Raw genomic sequence first — 22,719 nt, forward strand, 5'->3', positions numbered from 1 at the left:
TAATACTCCAGATTATCCTAAAATCTCTCATAACAAAAAACAGGAGATTGATGTATGGCAGAAAGAAACACAATACTGTAAAACAATCATCCTTCAATTAAAAATAAATAAGTTTTAAAAAAATAGGAGAATCTGTCTAGACGTCTCTTAATAAATATCTGAAACTCTCCTTAGATGTAAACTAGATAGTGTTATATTTATATTGTCACGCTGTAAAATCTATCCCCACTTTGGGGACTATTTCTTCACTTTTTCTTTTCGTGAACTCTGCTCTGTGTTTCTACGGTATGAAAGGAACCCATTTGCCATGAATGATGTTTATTTAAAATAAAACCTTTCTAGAGAATCATCCTGGATAATCTAAGGATACAAAGTGAATATAAAAGGAATGGCTTCTACTCTGAAAACAGGGCTGGGTTTGATCAGTGAATTCGTATTCTCAAGACCCTCTTGATGGGCCTGCAGCTGCACCCATTTATTTGCTGGCTTTTTCACAGATGTAGACAGAGAAAGCGCCATGGTTTTTGTCTTTTTGTTGTTGGATTTATTTTCTTTAACATAAAAAAGTGACAACTTTTTTAAGTTCTTCGTTTCACTGTAGAAACTTGTGAACATCGGACATCCTTGGTGGTATATACATCACTGAAGTGTTAAACTATGACTTTTTAAAATCTAAGATCTCAAAGTTGGCAGAAACTATACTTAAATAACAGAAGGTGATCATTTGCATTTCAAAATTTATCTATCTTGCTTTTCCCCTCAATTAGACCAAAACATGTTGATTCACAGGTTTCTCTGTGTGTGTTTTCTTTTTTAAACTTATTTATAGAGCAGAATAATGGCCCCCCTGCTAGTTTGGCATTTGCTCAAGTTTCTGTCGAATCTGTTACTGGAAAATTTTCTCAAAATATAAAGGCACATCATCCACAAGATAAAAAGATACACTGCTGATATTATAGAGTACAAGGCAGGTGGACAATGTTTTTAGGACAAATGTGTGATAAGGATTCCCAGGAGGGAGGAGTGGTGAGGGAGAGGCTGCGTGCTGTTTAAACAGAAGTGAGTCGTTCTCATCACAATCTTCTGATCACTTTACTTTCTAACCAAACATCAGCAGCTTAACGTGCTTCAGAGTTACTTGGACAATAATACTAAAGTCAGAGGTGGGAAACAGGATGGAAAGGGGGACATGGGAGAAGTACTTCAACCCTTAGTACTACAAGGGATAGATCAAAAGATAACTTAGTACTCTATGTCCCCGTGTGTTCATTGATTCGTGATTTTAACCACTGAAACGTTAGCTTCTTATCACTGCTTTCACCCCTCTGAGAAGAGGAGCAAAGTCTACTTGTATTTTTATCAGCAGCACTGCTATTCAGTTTTGAAAGAAACGGTAAATCACAAATTTTTGCTCCTTATGAATGCAATTCCCCTTCATTACAAGCAATGGGCAGGAGTACACAAACTTAACTTTGAGTTCTGCAACTCTAGGTTTCAAATCATCTAAACTAGAATACCAGCGTTACTTTTCAATTAAGGCCATTACTGATCTGAGTTTTATCCTATTGGTAAAACAAATTAATAGGTCCAAGGAACGAAGAGACTTGTCACATTGTTCAATATATGCCACAATACTATAACACTTTCGTAACTCAAAAAGCTTTAAAGTGCAATTCTTTTATGTAAATAATTAAAACAAAGCCCTTCTTCAGACGACAGCTTTTTTCGAATGTTAGTGAAGGACAACCTAGATGATGACAGCAAAAATCCATTAATGGTAGACTGCCACCTGCTGGTAAACTTTGGGAATTGTGATTTTTGGGAAAAGGCTTAAAAATTATAACTTGGAAACTGATCTGTATTAAATTCAGTACACAAAACTGTATTCAGCCAAATACAGAGCCGAAAGTGTGTACCTGCTGATGAACGTCATATGGTTTTGTTCCACATATATTAGAATTCTCAGGGGGTCAACATGCTATGGATGTTAAACATGTCTGTGCTTTGAAGAAAAATAATCTGCTAGAAAGCCAAAGTACAACCCTACAGATAGTTTTCAACAAGAAAGTGAGAAGAAAAATAGGAAGAAAAGAGTCAGTTATAAACATTAAACTACTCCACAAACATCTGGTTCTGATGTGAGGTTTATACTACACTTAAGGATTTAACAGGTTTTACTGGAAAAAAAAAAAAAAACCTCCCAGATTTAATGTTGACCCTAAATCCGTGAATCTGAGCAAATTCCGGGAGATAATGAAGGACAGAGAAGCCTGGCATGCTGCAGTCCAGGGGGTCGCAAACAGTCAGACACAACTTAGCTACTGAACAATAAAACCTTGAAATTCATTATATTAACACATATATTTATATACATTGGTACCTAAAATACTATTTAATATCAAATTAGAAAGGGGTAAAGTCTGTCAAAAATAAACCAGATAACCATAATAAAGTGATTTCTATGAAATTTTTTTTGTTATCCCATTAACTATATCATACTAATAAGATCAAAAGTCAGCATAATACTATCTATTTGTGAGAAACAAAAAAATGTAGGCATGCTCTATTGCCCTTAGGAAGAAACAAAATTAAACAATCCTAATTTGGGGGATGAAAGAGAAAAGAAAAGGGTATAACAGTAAGAAGACAATCTAAATCATTGTTTTCAGGAAATAGTTTGAGGATATCTGCTTGGCATATTGAAACACTTTTCTATTTCCCAATAAAGAAATAATTCTTAGCAATGAAAATTATAACTAAAAACAATATAGCTCTTTCAATCCTAATTATAATCATTTCCCATTATGCAGGGAAACAATGTTAGCATCAACAAAACGCTGGTTTGCTAGTAAGCATTAAGTATCGTATTAATCAACAACTAAGCAGATCATGTCAGTACAATCAGCTTGAACCTCCTTTGAAAGCCAGAGCAGTGATGAGTAAAGCAACTTAGGCCACTCAAAGGGGATGAAAGTGAAAGTGAAAGTCGTTCAGTTGTGTTCGACTCTTTGCAACCCCATGGACTACACAGTCCTTGGAATTCTCCAGGCCAGAATACTGGAGTGGGGAGCCTTTCCCTTCTCCAGGGGATCTTCACAATCCAGGAATCGAACCCAGGTCTCCCCCACTGCAGGCGGATTCTTTACCAGCTGAGCCACAAGAGAAGCCCAAGAATACTGGTGTGGGTAGCCTATCCCTTCCCCAGCAGATCTTCCCAACCCAGGAATGAAACTGGGGTCTCCTGCACTGCAGGTGGATTCTTTATCAACTGAGCTATGAGGGAAGCCCACACTAGGCAAAAGGTGAACAAACTTCGGATTCAAACACAGCCCCATCTGCACTGATGACAGAGAAAGAAGCTCAAACCCAATTCACATGCTTAAGAGACCTGTAATTATCAGCAAAGGACCTAAGACCCCCAGAAATAAGTCTCTTAATTTTAGAAAACAAAGATAATACAGTAAGAGAAACCTGTTAGGTCAGATATTTGGTTATTTCAAAACAAGAAGAATATGCTTCCTAAAATGTCTCAAATATGGAAAGAATTCCTTAAAATCTGTTCTAAAACGTCAGGATGGCTCATCACTGAAGTCACAAGATTGTATTTTTTTTTTTTTAATTTCAATTTTTATCCATTTTTAGCCTTAGGGATTTTATTGTTTTAGTCATGTACTTCTCACATCATAACAATGATCCATTTGAAGAGGTTCAGGAGGACTTCCCTGGTGGTCCAGTGGTTAAGAATCTGCCTTGCAATGCAGGGGACAGAGGTTCAACCGCTGGTAGGGGAACTAAGATTCCACAGGCCATGGAAAAAGCTAAGCCTGCCTGCAACAACTAAGACCCAATACAGTCAAATAAATAATTTTCTTTTTAAAGAGATTCAGGATACGTAAAGGTCTTTTTAAACACTAAGAAGTTAAGACATGTCTACAAATTCATTGCCAGTTCTAAAAGAAGTATAAACCCATTTAAGAGCATACACTAACAAATATACATATACACATATGGCTATGAACCATATAATGATTTTATCCCCCAAATAATCTTTTTTAAAGGGTTAAAGAGATAACCAGATCCAATATATTGTCAATGGCTAGTGAAAATACAACTTTGATAAAGAAATGAGCTACTGAACTACTTTTGCAAGTGAGACATTTAGGAGATGGCTCTAACCTGGGGCACAGTACATTCTCTCTATGGCATCGCTGTCACAGGAATCTTCAACCTCACTCCACCTGCTAAAATACGTTAGCTGAATGTGTCCTAAAAACAAAACGACAGGAGAAATCAAAACATTTTTCTCTTCCATTTTCTGCAGAAGTGAACTGTAATTACTCCTTTTGTAGCTAAAAACAGTATCATTAAGAATAATGGCATCATTAAGTACTAGAAGCTATTACTGGGGGTGAATTTGCTGCACTGATAATGAAGCTCTAGACAGGAAATGAAGATACTAATTACAAGATAAAACGCCTACTCAGTTAATTGGAAGCAACAGCGAATAAAAAGAAATGCATTTGCAAAAGTTCCTGACCTCTATCATTCAATAAGATGTTGTTTGGGTTCAAATCGCGGCACACAATCCCCTCTCTATGTAAAGCATCAAGGGCTACCACCATTTCAGCTGCCCATCTTTGAATGCAGCCCTCCGGGATGTAAAACCTGGAGTTGAGTGCTAATTTTTTATCAAGGTCCTCAAAAATCTGATGTATTTCCTTGTCTCCTTCTTGTGCTAGCCCACTCTCTCCCTTCGGCTCCGAGTCTCTCTGAAATATAGCGGGTTCCTCTTTAGCCAAATCATCAGTTTGATCTGTAAACAGCAAGACTTCTTCAGTTTTTAAAGTGTCTGTATTTGCATTATATTCATTAGCACCTGAGAGTGGGTCAGAAATGTGGAATAAGCTTTCTTCTGTGTTGTTTGCACTTCCTGGTGACTCAACCACGCTAAGTCCTTGGAACTTAGACTCTGAACTGTGTAACAAAGACATATCTCCCGTATCACTATGATCAACAGCCGGTAAAAATAACATCCCAAGATCCCCCTGTATGTAGTGTTTCTCTGTTAGACCATGGGCTTTAGGCCCACAGGGATCACTCAGTTCCTCTGTGCCTTTCTCTTCATGTGCTTGGCACTGTTCAGTACTAAGTCTGAGGCATAAAACATCAGGGGTTTCCAACAGTTTACTTTCTATTATGCCTATATTAGTCTGTGTGAACTTAGTAGGTCCCATTGCCATGCCATCTTTCATTGGCTCCGGTTCACCAGGTAGATTTACAAGAAGATCAGGCCTTCCTTCATCAGTACCACTGACATCATCAAAAGCAGCATCTTTAAAAGAAATAACGGGGACTGAGTCATCTGAGCCCCTGCTAATAGTGTCCTGAGCTACACACTCTATCTTGCTTTCACTAGTACTAACACGCCTGGGAGTGCTCTCTCCATCCGACAGAGTGAAGAACGGTTTCAAAGGTTCTGACTTTAAACTATACAATTTTTCTCCAAAATCAAGTCCTAGGAGTTCACTAGTGCTGTCCTTACTATCTATCCTAAAGAATTCCATGGGGATGTTTTTAGATCTACTGAGGGAATCTGATGTTCTTGGAGAACTAGCTGCTTCAAGGCCATCATCTCCAGGGAAGAACTTCAGCTGTCTGCTGGGGCTGTCGCTGTCAGTAGCAAGCTGTCCTGGGAAGTTTTCTATAGCTTTGGTATCAACATCATTCCTTTCAGTCTTCATGAAAGGTTCCTCACTCAAAGACCCTGGATCAATCTTCTCTTGCCCGTACTCATTGCATAATGTTAAATAACTAGTAGTACATTCTTCTTCGGAACTTGAGCCAGAGTCTGGCCATTTGGGAGAGCTGTCTTGCCCACCGTCATCTTGGTTGCTATCATCTTGAGAGCTTGGAGTAAGACTAGTCTTCAAAGGCAGAACTTGGAGAGTGGCTCCACCATCACTTCCTCTGGATTCAAAGCTGGTGCTGTCCTGGGAACTACAAGTCGGCTGTTGCAGGTGAACTTTAGCAACTGAAGACTTTTTCATTTCTTCAATGTCAAAGCTTTCTTCAGGACTTCTGTTGAGAAACTTACTGATATATGACCAGAGTTTGCCACCTGTGAACAAGTACAACCAAAAAAAAAAAAAATTTAAGAACCCCAAATTAATGATTATATATTGAAGCCACTAGAAAAACAAAAAAGTATTCTAATAATCAAAAACAAGTCAATGAAACCCATTAATGTCAAGTATGCTGTAAGAAGCATTTTAATAAAAATGCCTTCTTGAAGAACAGTCAAGTGTGGATTTGGGATTCATGACAACAAAGAGTTTAAATAGAATTTTTGCAATGAAAAAAGAAACTAAGTAAAATAAAATATTTTATTACTGGTGAGTACAGTTTCAAGCATATCACCTAATATTAATTATTTTGAAAAATATCAACCTATTTCTTCCTTTGAAGAGCAACTGGTTATAACAAACACTAATATGAAATTTCACAGCTAAAATTCTACTTAAAGTTAAATATAATTTACTCTAGAAATATCTATGTTCTGCTCTGTTAATAATGGCCTGTTTTCAAGCATGGCCACCGAAGCTCTACTGACAAGAAAACAGCATTACAAAAAAGAAAGAATACTTAAGTGTGATCCATAAATCTTAAAAGCAGTAATTGTGGGAACATACTTTGTGAAGACAAAACTACTGCTTCCAAAAATAGGAAATAATGCACTAAAAATGAAACCCTGTATACTAATAAGGTTAAGGCAGTTTTTTCAGCACATTTTTAAATGTCATTATTAAATATCATGTAACAACTAAATCTTAGGGAAAATAATCATTGACAGTCAATTATATGTGTAAAAAGTCAACGGAAGCATCCAAAAACTCTTTCTCTCCTTGGCATTTCATTTCATTTAAAGGAACTCAGTAAATAACATAAATATCCAACATGGTGCCCAGCAGAGAGTAAATGCTATAAAGGGTAGTTGTCATAATATTAATCCTAGGATACTCAGACATCTTCTACCAATAATCTAGTTTACAGTCTTGCCCCATTTTTATAATTCAGAACATTGTGGTTTTTAACTTTTTCCTGTGGCTTTTTCTTAGGTAACCTTCTGTCATCACTAGATTATACTCCAGAGTCTCATTTCCTCATATTCAAACTAGTTTAAGGATTCATATATGGCTTTGAAATTCACTCACTCACACACAAAATAAGCTATGCATCGACTCCATCTTTTTTGATTTCTTTGACAACAACGATGACATTCCTCTTATCACAAATACCTTCACTGGCACACTAGTAATAACACCTGCCGTGGCACTCTCCTCGTGGTCCAGTGGTTACGAGTCCACCTGCCAATGCAAGGGACGTGGCTTTGATTCCTGGTCTGGGGAGATCCCACATGCCACAGAGCAACTAAGCCCATGAGTCGCAACTACTGAGTCCCTGTGCTGCAACCACCGAAGCCTGAGGGCCCAGAGCCCGTGCTCCGCAACAAGAGAAGCCCCTGCAATGAGAAGGCTTCGCACCACAATGAATGAATGCACGCCCCTCACTCGCCAAAACTAGAGACAGCTTGGGGGCAGCAACGGAGACACAGTGCAACCAAATAAATAAACAAGCAATGCCTGCCCTGAAGCTGGGATTCTTGTGTGAAATCCAAAAATAATGTTGTACATTGTTTTCAGTGCTCTTAGATGATAACTACTCTAAGAACAGGACCAAGTCTTTTTCATCTTTATATATCTACTGCCTATACCGTGTGCAGGAAATGACAGGCATCACTCAATGCTTGTTAATTCAAATGGTTACTCATTCGTGATGAGATACACCACCACAAAGTGGACACTATCCGTAGCTGTAACGTTCCAGTAATCAGCAAGGAACAGTACCTAATAAAGTTCTAAGCAAAGCTGCATTTCTTTTTAGGCTAATTGGGCTTCCCAAGTAGCTCAGACAGTGTAAAAAAAAAAAAAAGCCTCCACCTGCAATGCAGAAGACCCAGGTTTGATCCCTGGGTCAGGAAGATCTCCTGGAGAAGGAAATGGCAACCTACTCCAGTATTCTTGCCTGGAAAATCCCATGGACAGAGGAGCCTGGGGTCCCAGACAAAGTCCATGGCGTCGCAAAGAGTCGGACGCGACTGAACGAGACACACACACACACACACACACACACACACACACACACACACAACCTGGATGAGCTGCTCAAATGTAAAAGCGAATGTGCTTAACTTCTTTATTTTTGCTCCCCAGATCACTTCCTCTCTCTGACTTCAGAGCTACTGAGGCACAAAAGCTTTGGACCAAACTTGGACTATTTTCTCTCCCTTGTTCTTCCTATATCTGACAAGTTTCAAAGTCCTATAAGATCTACACATGCTTCCCACAGTCCTCCTCTTCTTTTAATTCCTCCAATCACTCTGCGTTTCCTCGAATAATGTTACAGCTACAACTAGACCCCTACTGTCAGTCCTTCTTGAGGCGCCCTGCCATACTAATTGCTACCCAAGTAATCTTTTCACTTTAGCACAGATCTCATCATGTCATTTCTCCAAGAACCTAAATCCCCCTGCTGCCCACCTCCTGAATGATGTACATCCTCAGTCATTTCAGTTGCGTCTGACTTTTTGTGACCCCCTGGACTATAGCCCGCCAGGCTCCTCTGTCCATGGGATTCTCCAGGCAAGAATACTGGAGTGGGTTGCCATTTCCTCCTCCAGGGGATCTTCCTGACCCAGGTGTCGAACCCTCATCTCCTGCATTGGCAGGCGGATTCTTTACCACTGCGCCACCTGGGAAGCCCCACTGAATGATGTACCAACCCCATATGGGCATTTAAACCCCTACTAATGCAGTATCAATCCATGATTTGGTTCTCTCCCTCAAATCACCATGGCATTTTACCCAAACAGAATTTCTCCACATACAACCCATGCTGGGTTTTTGGGAATAAGTGTAAATCTATGGCTGATTCATATCAATGTATGACAAAACCCACTGAAATGTTGTGAAGTAATTAGCCTCCAACTAATAAAAAAATTAAAAAAAATAAAAAAAAAAATAAAAAAGCTGAGTGCCAAAGAATTGATGCTTTTGAACTCTGGTGTTGGAGAAGACTCTTGAGAGTCCCTTGGACTGCCAGGAGATCCAACCAGTCCATCATCAAGGAAATCAGTCCCGAATATTCACTGGAAGGACTGATGCTAAAGCTGAAACTCCAATACTTTGGCCACCTGATGCGAAGAACTGACTCATTTGAAAAGACCCTGATGCTGGGAAAGATTGAAGGTGGGAGGAGAAGGGGACGACAAAGGATGAGATGGTTGGATGGCATCACCGACTCAATGGACATGAGTTTGAGTAAACTCCGGGAGTTGGTGATGGGCAGGGAGGACGGGCGTGCTGCAGTCCATGGGGTCGCAGAGTCAGACATGACTGAGCGACTGAACTGAACTGAACTGATACTTATACCACTTAGAATTTTCTTCCCAGTTAGTTTCCCCAATATCTACTTGTCAAAATCCTATCCATTCTTAAAGGTCTTTCAGAATTTGTTTTCTTTTATTAATTTTTTTATATGTCCTCACTGGATACAATTCCTAACTTCTCAGAATCCTCTGATCACTTCATCCCTCTTATTACATAAACGTAATAACATCCTATTTCTTACTAATATTACTTTTATGCTTTCATCAGCTCCTTTACCAGACTGCAGGGTCTTCATAACTACAAAGAAAGGATTCTGTGTACTAATTAAAATAATAGGAATTAAAAATATTTACTAAATAGAGTTTTAAAACAATGATATTTTTACAAATTTTTGAAAATCTTTCAAGGAAAACATGCACACTAAAAATGTCATTTTTTTGGTCATGTTTTCTTCTTATTCTAAAACAGACACATATAATAGTTTTACTATGAAAAAAAATTTAAATACAGAAAAGGACAAGGAGAACAGCAAAAAATTCAGAATACATAATTCACCCGCAAACTTTTTTTTTCAGACTTTTCATAACTGACATCTTATCATAAACGTTTTCTAATTTCATGAGAACACAAACTTGAATGGCTACAGAGCATATCCATGAGATAGACAGATAAGGTGTCTAAATGTTCCTCTACTGTTGAACATTTGCTTCCATTCTTTTACTATTAGAATTTAAATAATGTATATTCATAGTTTAACTTACAAATACTTAACACCTCTGACTATTTCATCAGGACAGAATACCAGAAATGAAAGTCGTAGGTCATAGGTTATTTAATTCAACTCTAATAAATTATTGGAATAAATTATTTAAATAAATTATTTAAATAATTTATTCTAATCAATAATCAATCATCTATTAGAATAAACTATTATTTAAATAACTCTCAAAACAAAAATGTACAAAGATGTATAGGGACAAGTACTGGAAACAATTTAAACAACAATTGACAGATGACTACTTAAATCAATTATGGTAATTCAGCACAACCAAATAAATACCCTGTATCTATTCAAAAATAAATAAACAACAATACTGCAAACATGTACTAGGCACTATTTTAAGTATTTTACTTATTCTTAATCCTTACATCAACCCTATGTAATCATTACAGTTAATTACATAACTATTACATAATTCTTATTATCCCTATTTTACACATAAGGAAACAGAGGCATAGAAAGGCTAAATAATTTGTGCAAAGGTCACCACTAGTAAATTATGAGCCAACCTTCAAGCTAATGCAGTCTGCCTCTAAGATCCTTGCTTTCAGTCACTATACTATACTGCCTCTCTGAATATAGACATCTATATGAGGCACTGACAAGGAAAGATGATCAAAGTACACCATTAGGATGGAAAAAGCAAGCTATAGAACAATATGTGAAATCCATTTGTTTTTAAAAATCAGGAAGATGAAGAGCGAGTTCAGTTCAGTTCAGTCGTGTCTGACTCTTTGCGCCCCTGTGGACCGCAGCGCGCCAGGCCCCCCGTCCACCACCAACTCCCGGAGTTTCCTCTCATTTCTGACTCTTTGCGCCCCTGTGGACCGCAGCACGCCAGGCCCCCCGTCCACCACCAACTCCCGGAGTTTCCTCTCATTTCTGACTCTTTGCGACCCTGTGGACCGCAGCACGCCAGGCCCCCCGTCCACCACCAACTCCCAGAGTTTCCTCTCATTTCTGACTCTTTGCGACCCCATGAACTGCAGCACGCCAGGCCTCCCTGTCCACCACCAACTCCCAGAGTTTCCTCAAACTCATGTCCATTGAGCCGGTGATGCCATCCAACCATCTCATCCTCTGCCGTCCCCTTCTCCTCCCGCCTTCAATCTTTCCCAGCATCAGGGTCTTTTCAAATGAGTCAGTTCTTCACATCAGGTGGCTAAGTACTGGAGTTTCAGCTTTAGCATCAGTTCCTCCAATGAATATTCAGGACTGATTTCCTTGATGATGGACTGGTTGGATCTCCTTGCAGTCCAAGGGACTCTCAAGAGTCTTCTCCAGCACCACAGTTCAAAAGCATCAATTCTTTGGTGCTCAGCTTTCTTTATAGTCCAGCTCTCACATCCATACATGACTACTGGAAAAACCATAGCCTTGACTAGATGGACCTTTGCTGGCAAAGTAATGTCTCTGCTTTTTAATATGCTATCTAGGTTGGTCATAACTTTCCTTCTAAGGAGTAAGCATCTTTTAATTTCATGGCTGCAGTCACCATCTGCAGTGATTTTGGAGTCCCTCAAAAATAAAGTCTATCACTGTTTCCACTGTTTCCCCATCTATTTGCCATGAAGTAATGAGACGGAATCCATGATCTTAGTTTCCGGAATGTTGAATTTTAAGCTAACTTTTTCACTCTCATCTTTTACTTTCATCAAGAGGCTCTTTAGTTCTTATTCACTTTCTGCCATAAGGGTGGTGTCATCTGCATATCTGAAGTTATTGATATTTCTCCTGGCTATCTTGATTCCAGCTTGTGCTCCACCAGCCCAGCATTTCTCATGATGCATATAAGTTAAATAAGCATAGTGACAATATACAGCCTTGCCATACTCCTTTCCCGATTTGGAACCAGTCTGTTGTTCCATGTCCAGTTCTAACTGTTGCTTCCTGACCTGCATACAGATTTCTCAAGAGGCAGGTCAGGTGGTGTGGTATTCCCATCTCTTAAAGAATTTTCCAGTTTGTGGTGATCCACACAGTCAAAGGCTTTGGCATAGTCAATAAAGCAGAGATAGATGTTTTTCTGGAACTCTCTTGCTTTTTTGATGATCCAATGGATATTGGGAATTTGATCTATGGTTCCTCTGCCCTTTCTAAAACCAGCTTGAACATCTGAAGAACTATGGACAGAGGTTTGTGACATTGTACAGGAGACAAGGATCAAGACCATCCCCATGGAAAAGAAATGCAAAAAAGCAAAATGGCTGTCTGAGGAGGACTTACAAATAGCTGTGAAAAGAAGAGAAGTGAAAAGCAAGGGAGAAAATGCAAGATATACTCACTTGAATGCAGAGTTTCAAGGAACAGCAAGGAGAGATAAGAAAGCCTTCCTCAGTGATCAGTGCAAAGAAATAGAGGAAAACAGTAGAATGGGAAAGACTAGAGATCTCTTCAAGAAAATTAGAGCTACCAAGGGAATATTTCATGCAAAGATGGGCAAAATAAAGAACAGAAGCGATATGGACCTAACAGAAGCAGAAGATATTAAGAAGAGGTGGCAAGAATACACAGAAGAACAATACAAAAAAGATCTTCATGTCCCAGATAATCACGGTGGTGTGATCACCCACCTAGAGCCAGACATCCTGGAATAGAAGTCAAGTGGGCCTTAGGAAGCACCACTACAAACAAAGCTAGTGGAAGTGATGGAATTCCAGTTGAGCTATTTCAAATCCTAAAAGATGATGCTGTGAAAGGGCTGCACTCAATATGCCAGCAAATTTGGAAAACTCAGCAGTGCCCACAGGACTGGGAAAGGTCAGTTTTCATTCCAATCCCAAAGAAAGGCAATGCCAAAGAATGCTCAAACTACCGCAAAAAATTGCACTCATCTCACACGCTAGCAAAGTAATGCTCAGAATTCTCCAAGCCAGGCTTCAACAGTATATGAACCGTGAACTTCCAGATATTCAAGCTGGATTTAGAAAAGGCAAGAAGAGGGCGTAGTGTATGTTTATATACAAAGGAAGTTTCTGAAAATATTCCCCGTATTTCTTGGGCATCAAAGTGAAAAAGGAATAATTTTCATTTCTATTTTATAGACTTCCATCTAGCGTGAATTTCTTTCAATATTCGTTTTATAATATTTTTTAGAAACTAGCTAGTAAGAATCATTTCATCCCTTGGGTCCTCAGGCATCTTGAGGAGAAGCTCTTTCCTCTCCCCCACCTAATTGGTATGCTCATGCTCAGATGCTTTTCCAATCACTTTCTTGTAATCTAATCATTCATCTTTTCTTACTCAGTATTGAACAATTATACACTGAGCTCCTTCTGTGTACCAAGCATTCCTGTAAGTGCGGGTATCTGTATACACAATGAATCATAATCCCTAACCTTAGGAACCTGAAGTTTTTAACGATACGCATAGCCTTGACTGAATATATTTGTTTCTCTCACCTTTTCTTCTTCAAACAGAATTAAAATAAGAGATCCATTCATAGGAACAATACCTGTTTTAACCCTCTCTCCTAAAATCCTGTCTGCCATTTCCAACTGCCTACTCAACGCCACCTAGAAATTTAATTTAACAAGCAACTCAAACTCAAAAGGGGCTTCCCAGTTAGCTCCAACGGTAAAGGATCTGCCTTCAACGTGGGAGACCTGGGTTCAATCCCTGGGTTGGGAAGATCTCCTGGAGAAGGAAATGGCAACCCACTCCACTATCCTTGCCAGGAGAATTCCATGGACAGAGGAGCCTGGTGGGCTACAGTCCAAGGGTTGCCAAGAGTCAGACAGCACTGAGCGACTAACACGTTCACTTTCAAACTCTAATGTCCAACACTGAATCTCCAGTTTTTCTCTCTAAATCTACTCTTCCCAGAGCTTTCTTCATCTTAGTAGATGGGAACTGTTCTTTCAGTTATTTGAGCCCCAGCCATGGAGTCATACAAGGCAGAACCCTGCCAGTTCTATCTTCAAAATGCAATCACGATCTAACAACCATTTCTCACCACCTCCACCACTGTGTCCACGCCAGCGTCGACTTCTCCTGGATTACTTCAACAACCTCCAAAATGGTCTCCCTCCTAAATTCTATTTTCCCTCCTAGATTCTGTTTTTCACCAAGCAACCAGAGTGATCCCTACCTTGTCACTGCTCCGCTCACTATCCCCCAGTAACTTCCTATCCATTCAGAATAAAACTATGTTCTTAAAGCGTCTCAGGAGACCACACCAGACCTGCCCACGTGTGTCCCCACTCCCACGAGACCGCTTCCTATCACGCTCCCCTCTGCTCCAGCCACAGCTGACCTTGCCGCTTCCTGTAGAGCAAACACACTCCTGCCTCCAGGCCTGTGCACCTGTTCTCTCTCGCCAAGATACTCTTCCCGCCCACGTCCACATCTGCTCCCATCTCACTTCCCTCAGGTCATTTGCCAAATGTCCCCTTCTTAATAAGATCGACCACTCTACGTAAAATAGAAACCCTCAACTCACCCTTCTGGCATTCCCTCATATATTTACTGATGTGTTTGCTTACTGTCTGCTCTGCCTCTATACTGTTAACTCCATGAAGGCATATTCTTCATTTTGCTCATTACCACATTAGATCTGGGGCTTCTCTGGTGGCTCAGACGGTAAAGAATCTGCCTTCAATGTGGGAGACCTGGGTTCGATCCCTGGGTTGGGAAGATCCCCTGGAGGAGGGCATGCATGATAAGCCACTCCAGTATTCTTGCCTGGAGAATCCCATGGACAGAGGAGCCTGGTACCCTGCAGTCCATGAGGCTGCAAAGAGTCGGACACAACTGAGCGAGTGAGCACAGAACATGTTAGAACTAGGGCTTCCCAGGTGGTGCTAGTGGTAAAGAAACTGCCTGCCAATGCAGGAGACATAAGAGACGTGGGTTCAATCTCTGGGTTGGGAAGATCCTAGGGCATGACAACCCACCCCAGTGTCCTTGCCTGGAGAATCCCACGGACAGAAGAGCCTGATGGGCTACAGTCCATAAGGTCACAAAAGAGTCAGACACAACTGAAGCGACTTAGCATGCATGGACGCATGTTAAAACTAAGAGCCCAGAGAGTGCCCAAAATATTTCTAACTGAATGAATTAAAATGTTAAGAAAATTAGTCCAAGAGACTCATGTGAAAAATGAATAGTTCTATAAGCAAAGGGAAGTTAAAGCCTAAATCATAAATATTCAAGCATTCATATTATGGAGAAAACAGTTCTTCAATGTTTACTTTTTCAGTAATAGCTACTCACGCATAGGAAAGTGGTATTTTTATGATAAAAGCACAAACTCCTGTTTCACAGAGGTGACAAAGTACCAGCGACACGTAAAAGATAACACACTGTCCGCCATCCAGTTCAGTTGACCGCTCATGCCAAATCCAGGAAATTATCCTAAAGTCTTCTCTCCCTAACCTTAAATCCATCATAGGTCCCACTGAAAGTGAAAAGTGAAAGTGAAAGTTGCTCAGTCGTGTCCGACTCTTTGCGATCCCATGGACTATACACAGTCCATGGAATTCTCTAGGCCAGAATACTGGAGTGGGTAGCCTTTCCCTTCTCCAGAGGATCTTCCCGACTGGGGAACTGAACCAGGGTCTTCTGTACTGCAGGTGGATGCTTTACCAACTGAGCTATCAGGGAAGCCCACATAGGTCCCACTGATTACCCCCAAAGCAACTCCACTAGAATCCCAGAAGACCATGCCACTATCATCTCTTGCCCAGGCTACTTTACTAGCCTACTCACTGGTCTCCTCTTGACTTTCTATAATCCATTCCATATACAACAGTCAGAGGGATTTTCTTGAATGTGAATCAGACCTTGTCACTGCTTAAAATGTCCAATCATTTCCCAATGCCCTTGAATGAAAGCCAAAGTCTCTACCTTGCTCCTGCCTACTTCTTCCGTAGCTTCATATACCACCAAAGCTGTCGATTGCTTGCTAGATCCAACCAAATGGTCTCCATCCTTGTTCATCAAACAAACCAAGTTTGCTTCTGCCTTCAATTTTTCACACTGATCCCTATACCTAGAACAGGCTTCCACCTTACATTCAAAGGGTTATTTCTTTTGTCATTCAGAACTCCTCTAAAATGTCACTTTTTTAGAGTAGGCTTCCTTGAATAACTAAAGTTGTCAACCAGTCACTCTCGATTAGATCACTCTGTGTTAAAAATGAGCATGAGTGCGGGCTAAGTCGCTTCAGTTGTGTTCAATATTGTGTGACTCTATGGGCCATAGCCAGCCAGATACTCTGACCATGGTATTCTCCAGGCAGGAATACTGGAGTGGGTTGCCATTCCGTCCTCCAAGGAATCTCCCCGATCCAGGGATCGAACCCTTGTCTCTGGCATCTCCAGCATTGGCAGGCCAGTTCTTTACCACTAGCACCACCTGGGAAGCCCCAGAAATGAGCACAGTCCCCATTATTAGCTGATAGTATCACTCTTGTTTTCTGTTTGACTCTCCACAAGAAGTAAGTTTATTTTCCTGTCTTGTTCATCAAAAAGAAAGCCTAAAAGATAGCACATACTCAATAAATTTGCTGAATATTAAATGAATCCAGAGTCCCTATTTCTACTACTATATATTTGTATTATAAAATCTTTTTAAAATTAAACAATAAACACCCAAAATGAACTGTCAAAAGCAATTCCTCTCCTCTCCCCACCCACATCCCCCCACCTTCTCCCCAATTTAAATAATCCAGGACAAATTCCATGGCCATGTGATCATTCAAAGGCAGGCATGGTCAACAGCAAAGAAAAAGAAATTTGGTGAAGATAACAAACAGTTCTAAAACCGAAAAATTTGAAAGCCACATGTCTATGGCTTTAAAGCAAATTATAAACATCTTCTACAGTAATAAGGTAAAATCATTTGAAATATGAGCTTTAGGAAGTATAAGAAATGATAAGAAGATGGCATAAGAAAAAATATTTGGAGAAGGAAAAGGAAAAACAGGAAGAGGAAGCTTCAAATAGCAGAGGTAAACTAGGATTGAAAATTTACCAGATTATCTCCAACATGAATAATCCACACTGGGTAATAGAATATTGACTATAATTACATTCATCCTACTGACCTTGTTCTAAATTATTATGGATTATTACTATGCAAGTTATTTTGTTCCACACCAGAGGTGGCTGTATTTCGCTATCAGATGACATGACCTCTAATTCAATAATGTCTATAATGCACTGGTATCCTCAGATAAAAGCTGTCTATAATGTCTGAACAAAGGTGAATTAGTTATCCAATTCACACACGCAATTAACTCTCTTAATACCTGAGAGACCATGGAGCCCCTTCTGAATTTCCTATTAAATACTACATATGGAGGTCTTCCCTCCATCTGTAGTTATCTTGTGCTGTACTTCATAATAAACAATATTAATAGTTTATTGCCCCCGTCAAAAATCTTACATTAGTTATCATAAGAGACCTCATCCCACAAAGCAATGACTCATTTTCCTAGCAAAATGCATTCAATTCAAGTGTTACGCCTATTACTAGAGCACAACAGTTCTTTATGCTCAGTGACGTAAAAATAATAACAAAACCTTCTTGAAATATGGAAAATAATTTAATTTTCTTTACCATTTTAAAAATATCTCTCAAAATCCAAAAGGCAATGTTTATCTTGTGCATTTATATTTATATGCTGTGTTCATTTTAATAAAAGACTAATTATTTAAATTCAGGTGTTAAAGGGCAAAAACAAACCAAAATTTAGTATTTTTTTTTTTTGCCACCTGTTCCCTTTACTAAGAGCTGAAATCTCATAAAGAGTCTGAAGGCAGAGCACTGCGCCCCTGCTTTGTACCCATATGTGATGCCAATGGCTGTATTCATAAAAACCCAGATCAGAATAACTAGTTAATGTCAAACGTTAAGCAAATACCTATGCTTTCTAAAAAAGGAGGTAATTAATTAATTCTTCAGGGGATGCTTTTCATTTTTGTCATCTAACATTAATGTATCTTTTCAGCAGAGAACAAGAGAAATCCCTAAGATAAAACCTAGTTCTCTTAGCACACGGCCGCATTAAAGTTCTCATCATATTGAACCCATCCTCCGAGTAAGGAAGCAGCTAAGCGTATCTAAGAATGTTCCAAATGAAGTCTGCTGCTCGCCTGGGCTTTCATTGTCCCTCGCAACTCAAAGTGGGGGGGGGGGGGCCCAAGCAGAGGCATAAGGAAACCGTTTCTTACACGTGTTTCATATGTTTTATCCACTCAAGTAACGACAGAAGGAAGAAGGGCATTATAGAAACCAAAAAGCTAAGGGTGCCTAGCTTTCAGCGCACACAGTCTGAGCCGCAGACCAACCTTCCGCGTGCTGCAGCACGAGAAACACCGACTCCTCGGAGACGATGTACTTGTGCAAGCACACCATGTTGGGCACACAGCGGGGGACGATGGTCTTTCTGTTCCGGCTGCATTCGCTGCTTTTCCTCAGACCCTGACAGAGAACAAAAAGGTCAGTTGTACCCTCAGCTGCCTTTGGAGCCTGCTGCGCTCTGTGTTTATCAACCAAACTAATCTATCCGAGTTACTCTGGGCTTCAGAGAAACCACTCATCTGCTGCTCTATGCCCCTCGGTCCCTGGAGGCTCTGCTGATGGCATCTGGCGTGAGTCCAGAGCACTGAAGATGCCACAAAGCTGCCATTAAAATCAATTACGTGGGTCAGTGTTTTTATTAGAGATGCTCTCAAACTAAGTCATCAGGATGACACACAGTTATTTCTCTATGACCTTTCCTTAAGTTTTATTTTACTTATGTGTATCTTCAAAGCAGTAGACATCGTGAGATCAATTCAAATTCCTGAGACACAAAAGGTATTCCGAGATTAAACAGGCAGTTTTGAAATGCTATTCCAAAAAAAATATGAAGATCATTTTAAGTTTTCTCCAAAGGAACAAGGTATGTGGAGTTTCTTGCGTCATACCATGGTTTAAAAACCTGCGGAAATATCAGCAATAAAGTATACTCAGAGAGAAAAATTTATTTCCGTGTATGTCAATGTGACCTACTGCCATGCTGATAAGTAAAAGAAAAAATATCAGAAAAACATAACACTGATTTGAAATTCATTAATTCTGGATGCTGAGGAAATGCTTAAAATTAGGATACTTTTAGAATATTGCACTATGAAAATCCACTTCAAATACGATTTTGAAATTACAAAATTGAGGGGGGTTTCTTCCCTTATTCACTTAATTACAAATTGAGTAATACAGAGAATCAAAATTGAATTTAGGTAAAAGACATGGCCAGGGATGTAGATAACACTTTTCCAAATACCTTTAACAAAGACTTTAAGGTAAAATTTCAGCTCTTAAGAACTGTAATCGTAATCAAAAGTATGATTGTATGTGGTCTTCATAAATTATGTAAAATATATTAGAGATGTATTTAAATTATACACTATACATTTAAACAGCATAAAATGAGTCTTCAACTTATTCAAATTATTTCCTCCACACTCTTTTTAAATGTATGCTACAGAGTATTTATCAACTGTGATGGAAGGACACAAACTAAAGTGAATCCAGATGACTGCAAACACAAAAAAAGCCATTCAAACACCCAGAAAAAAATTAAATACTTTCTTTCAGAAGCATAATTTGAAAATACATTTCTAAACTCATTAAACAGAAATTTCTACTTACTTTTAAAATAAATGTCTGTTCTGTCCTTGTGTCCATTACAAGTAAAACCTACAAAAAAAGACATGAGTAATAAATTATTTACAATCAGTGAAATACGAACTCATAACTTTTTGAAACCACACTAAAGGTTTGGGGGGAAAGTGCTGAAACTGACTCAGCCAAAACCATTAATTTCTGAATAGGCTTTTTTTGTTTGTTTGTTTTGTTTTTGTTTTTGTTTTTTTAATTTATTTATTTATTTATTTTTTCAGTGGGTTTTGTCATACATTGACACGAACCAGCAATAGATTTACACGTATTCCCTATCCCGATCCCCCCTCCCACCTCCCTCTCCACCCGATTCCTCTGGGTCTTCCCAGTGCACCAGGCCCGAGCACTTGTCTCATGCATCCAACCTGGGCTGGTGACTTGTTTCACCATAGATAATATACATGCTGTTCTTTCGCAACATCCCACCCTCATCTTCTCCCACAGAGTTCAAAAGTCTGTTCTGTACTTCTGTGTCTCTTTTTCTGTTTTGCATATAGGGTTGTCGTTACCATCTTTCTAAATTCCATATATATGTGTTAGTATGCTGTAATGTTCTTTATCTTTCTGGCTTACTTCACTCTGTATAATGGGCTCCAGTTTCATCCATCTCATTAGAACTGGTTCAAATGAATTCTTTTTAACGGCTGAGTAATATTCCATGGTGTATATGTACCACAGCTTCCTTACCCATTCATCTGCTGATGGGCATCTAGGTTGCTTTGAATAGGCTTTTTTTTAAGTCACCAAATCACACTGTGAAAAATCCTATCCAAAGGGTATTTCCTTTCTAAAAATGCCATATTTTAGAAACACTACCATGTTTTCCTAGATTTATTTTAAAATATAATTCTTAAAAGGAAACATTACTTTAGAAAAAGAACTCTTCCTTAGGAAACATTAAGTGGCTAAGTAAAAAAAAAAAAAAAAAAAAAAAATTGTTTTACAGAAATTGAAGTCTCAACTTTCTTCCCAAAACCTCAAACGTAGCCACTTGCTGCAATGTGATCTCAATAACTCAGGCCCCAACCCAAGGCACCCTTCTGGTGCTACTTCTCCATCTTGGACTCATCCTTAACTCCTCCTTTTCCATCAGCAAATCCTGCCAGCTATATCTTCAAACTGTATCCAGAATCTGAACTCACCTCACCCCTTTCACAGGTATTACCCTGAATGAAACAAAGATTTACCCAGATTATAACAATGGCCTCCCAACAGATTTCTCTGCTTCTATCTTTGCTGCCCTATGTTCTATTCTCAAAATAGTTATGGCAGGTTTTCTTTTTAAAAAATTATGTTATATCATGTATCACTTTTCTTATTCAGAGAAGAAGCATACATCCAAAAAACGACCTCAAGACCCCTCATAATTTCACACATCACCCCCTCAAACCACCTACTCCCCCTACCCATCTTAATGAAAAGAAAGAGTGAATAGAGATAGGGAATCACCCTCCCATATTTATATTTATAGTTTATAAATATATTCAATATTTATATATTTTATATCATGTTGATCTTTTTAGAGACATTACAGCAGATGTTGGCAAACTATTCCTGGAGAGATACAGGCAGTAAATATCTTAGGCTTTGCAAACCATGTGGTCTCTGGTGTAGCTACTGAACTCCACTACTGTAGCACAAAAGCAGCACAGTCTGAAATGGGCTGTGGCAGGAGAACTTACACCTCAGAAATCTGTAAACACGCAGCATTCTGTAAGCACTGTGTAAAGGTCTTTTTTTCCTGCCCTCTTCAGTGAGTTGGGAGTCAAGGGTAAAAGAAGCTATCAAGCTTAGGAAAATAAAAGAATGCTGAGAAGAAACAGGCAAGTTAAAATGAGGAACCTGTTTAAGACCTGATGAATTTGAAGTCATAGTGACAACTTCATCTTTGACCCCTCTTCTGGGTGCTTGATCTATCCTATTCTACTCTATCTAATTTCAAACGAATATTCCCACAGATACCTTCTCAAAGCCCTCTCCTCACTAAAAACAAAACCCAATTTTACCTCTTAACAGTATTAAATATTATCACCCAGGAAACCCCCTAAATCAAAAAGTTCCCTAAGTCCTGTGAGTTCTCCCCTGTCCCCACCTTTGTGACCAGTGACCAAGTCTAGTCAATTCTATGCCCTAAGTATGTCTCCTCTCCATCCTCCACTCTCTTTGGCCTACCATGATTTCAGTGTTTACTATGTGCTACGCTTTAGTCATGTGTAATCACTGTTAATTCTTTCAATTACCCAATAAGATAATTTTACCATTCCTACTCCATATGTGAAGATATTATAGCTTCATCTGTAGAAGATATAATGGTGAAGTGAAAGTCACTTAGCTGTGTCTGACTCTTTGCGACCCCACGGACTGTCCATGGAATTCTCCAGGCCAGAATACTGGAGTGGGGAGCCTTTCCCTTCTCCGGGGGGTCTTCCCAACCCAGGGATCGAACCCAGGCCTCCCGCATTGCAGGTGGATTCTTTACCAGCTGAGCCACCAGGGAAGCCCATAATGGGAGAAAATAATAGTCTCTACCACTTGTGAGAACTTCAGTGAGATCATCTTTAAAAGTGCTTGGTACAGCCAATTGTTACTATTACTGCTTTACTATAATAGCTTCTTCTCCCTGAAATGCTCACCCAGCCCCTTACCAAACAAGCACTCATACTTCCATATTCAGCTCAAATGTCACTGATGCTCTTCCTATGTTTTCCTACTATATATGATACCAGCCTCTTCAATATGGTTTTATTTGGTCACTTTGGTCCATATCCCAACCAGATTTCAAGCTTTTCATCAGCATGTTGTAAGCAGAATAACAGTTGCCAA

At 39.4% G+C, this 22,719-nt stretch overlaps 1 protein-coding gene across 3 annotated transcripts in view; it reads right to left on the bottom strand.

The window, feature by feature from the left end:
• The window catches only part of RPS6KC1 (ribosomal protein S6 kinase C1), a 195,688-nt gene that overhangs the window by 26,037 nt on the left and 146,932 nt on the right, over window positions 1-22,719 (bottom strand). For all 3 annotated transcript variants that reach the window (XM_043924639.1, XM_043924640.1, XM_043924641.1), the window contains 4 exons: window positions 19,867-19,914; window positions 18,522-18,654; window positions 4,538-6,118; window positions 4,177-4,266 (listed from right to left, as the gene is read on the bottom strand). In XM_043924639.1, the coding sequence (XP_043780574.1) occupies window positions 4,177-4,266; window positions 4,538-6,118; window positions 18,522-18,654; window positions 19,867-19,914 (1,852 nt within the window). The remainder of the gene's footprint in view (window positions 1-4,176; window positions 4,267-4,537; window positions 6,119-18,521; window positions 18,655-19,866; window positions 19,915-22,719) is intronic.

The sequence above is a fragment of the Cervus elaphus genome, chromosome 14 (assembly GCF_910594005.1).
Source record: "Cervus elaphus chromosome 14, mCerEla1.1, whole genome shotgun sequence".
In the NCBI taxonomy this organism is placed as follows: Eukaryota; Metazoa; Chordata; class Mammalia; order Artiodactyla; family Cervidae; genus Cervus; species Cervus elaphus.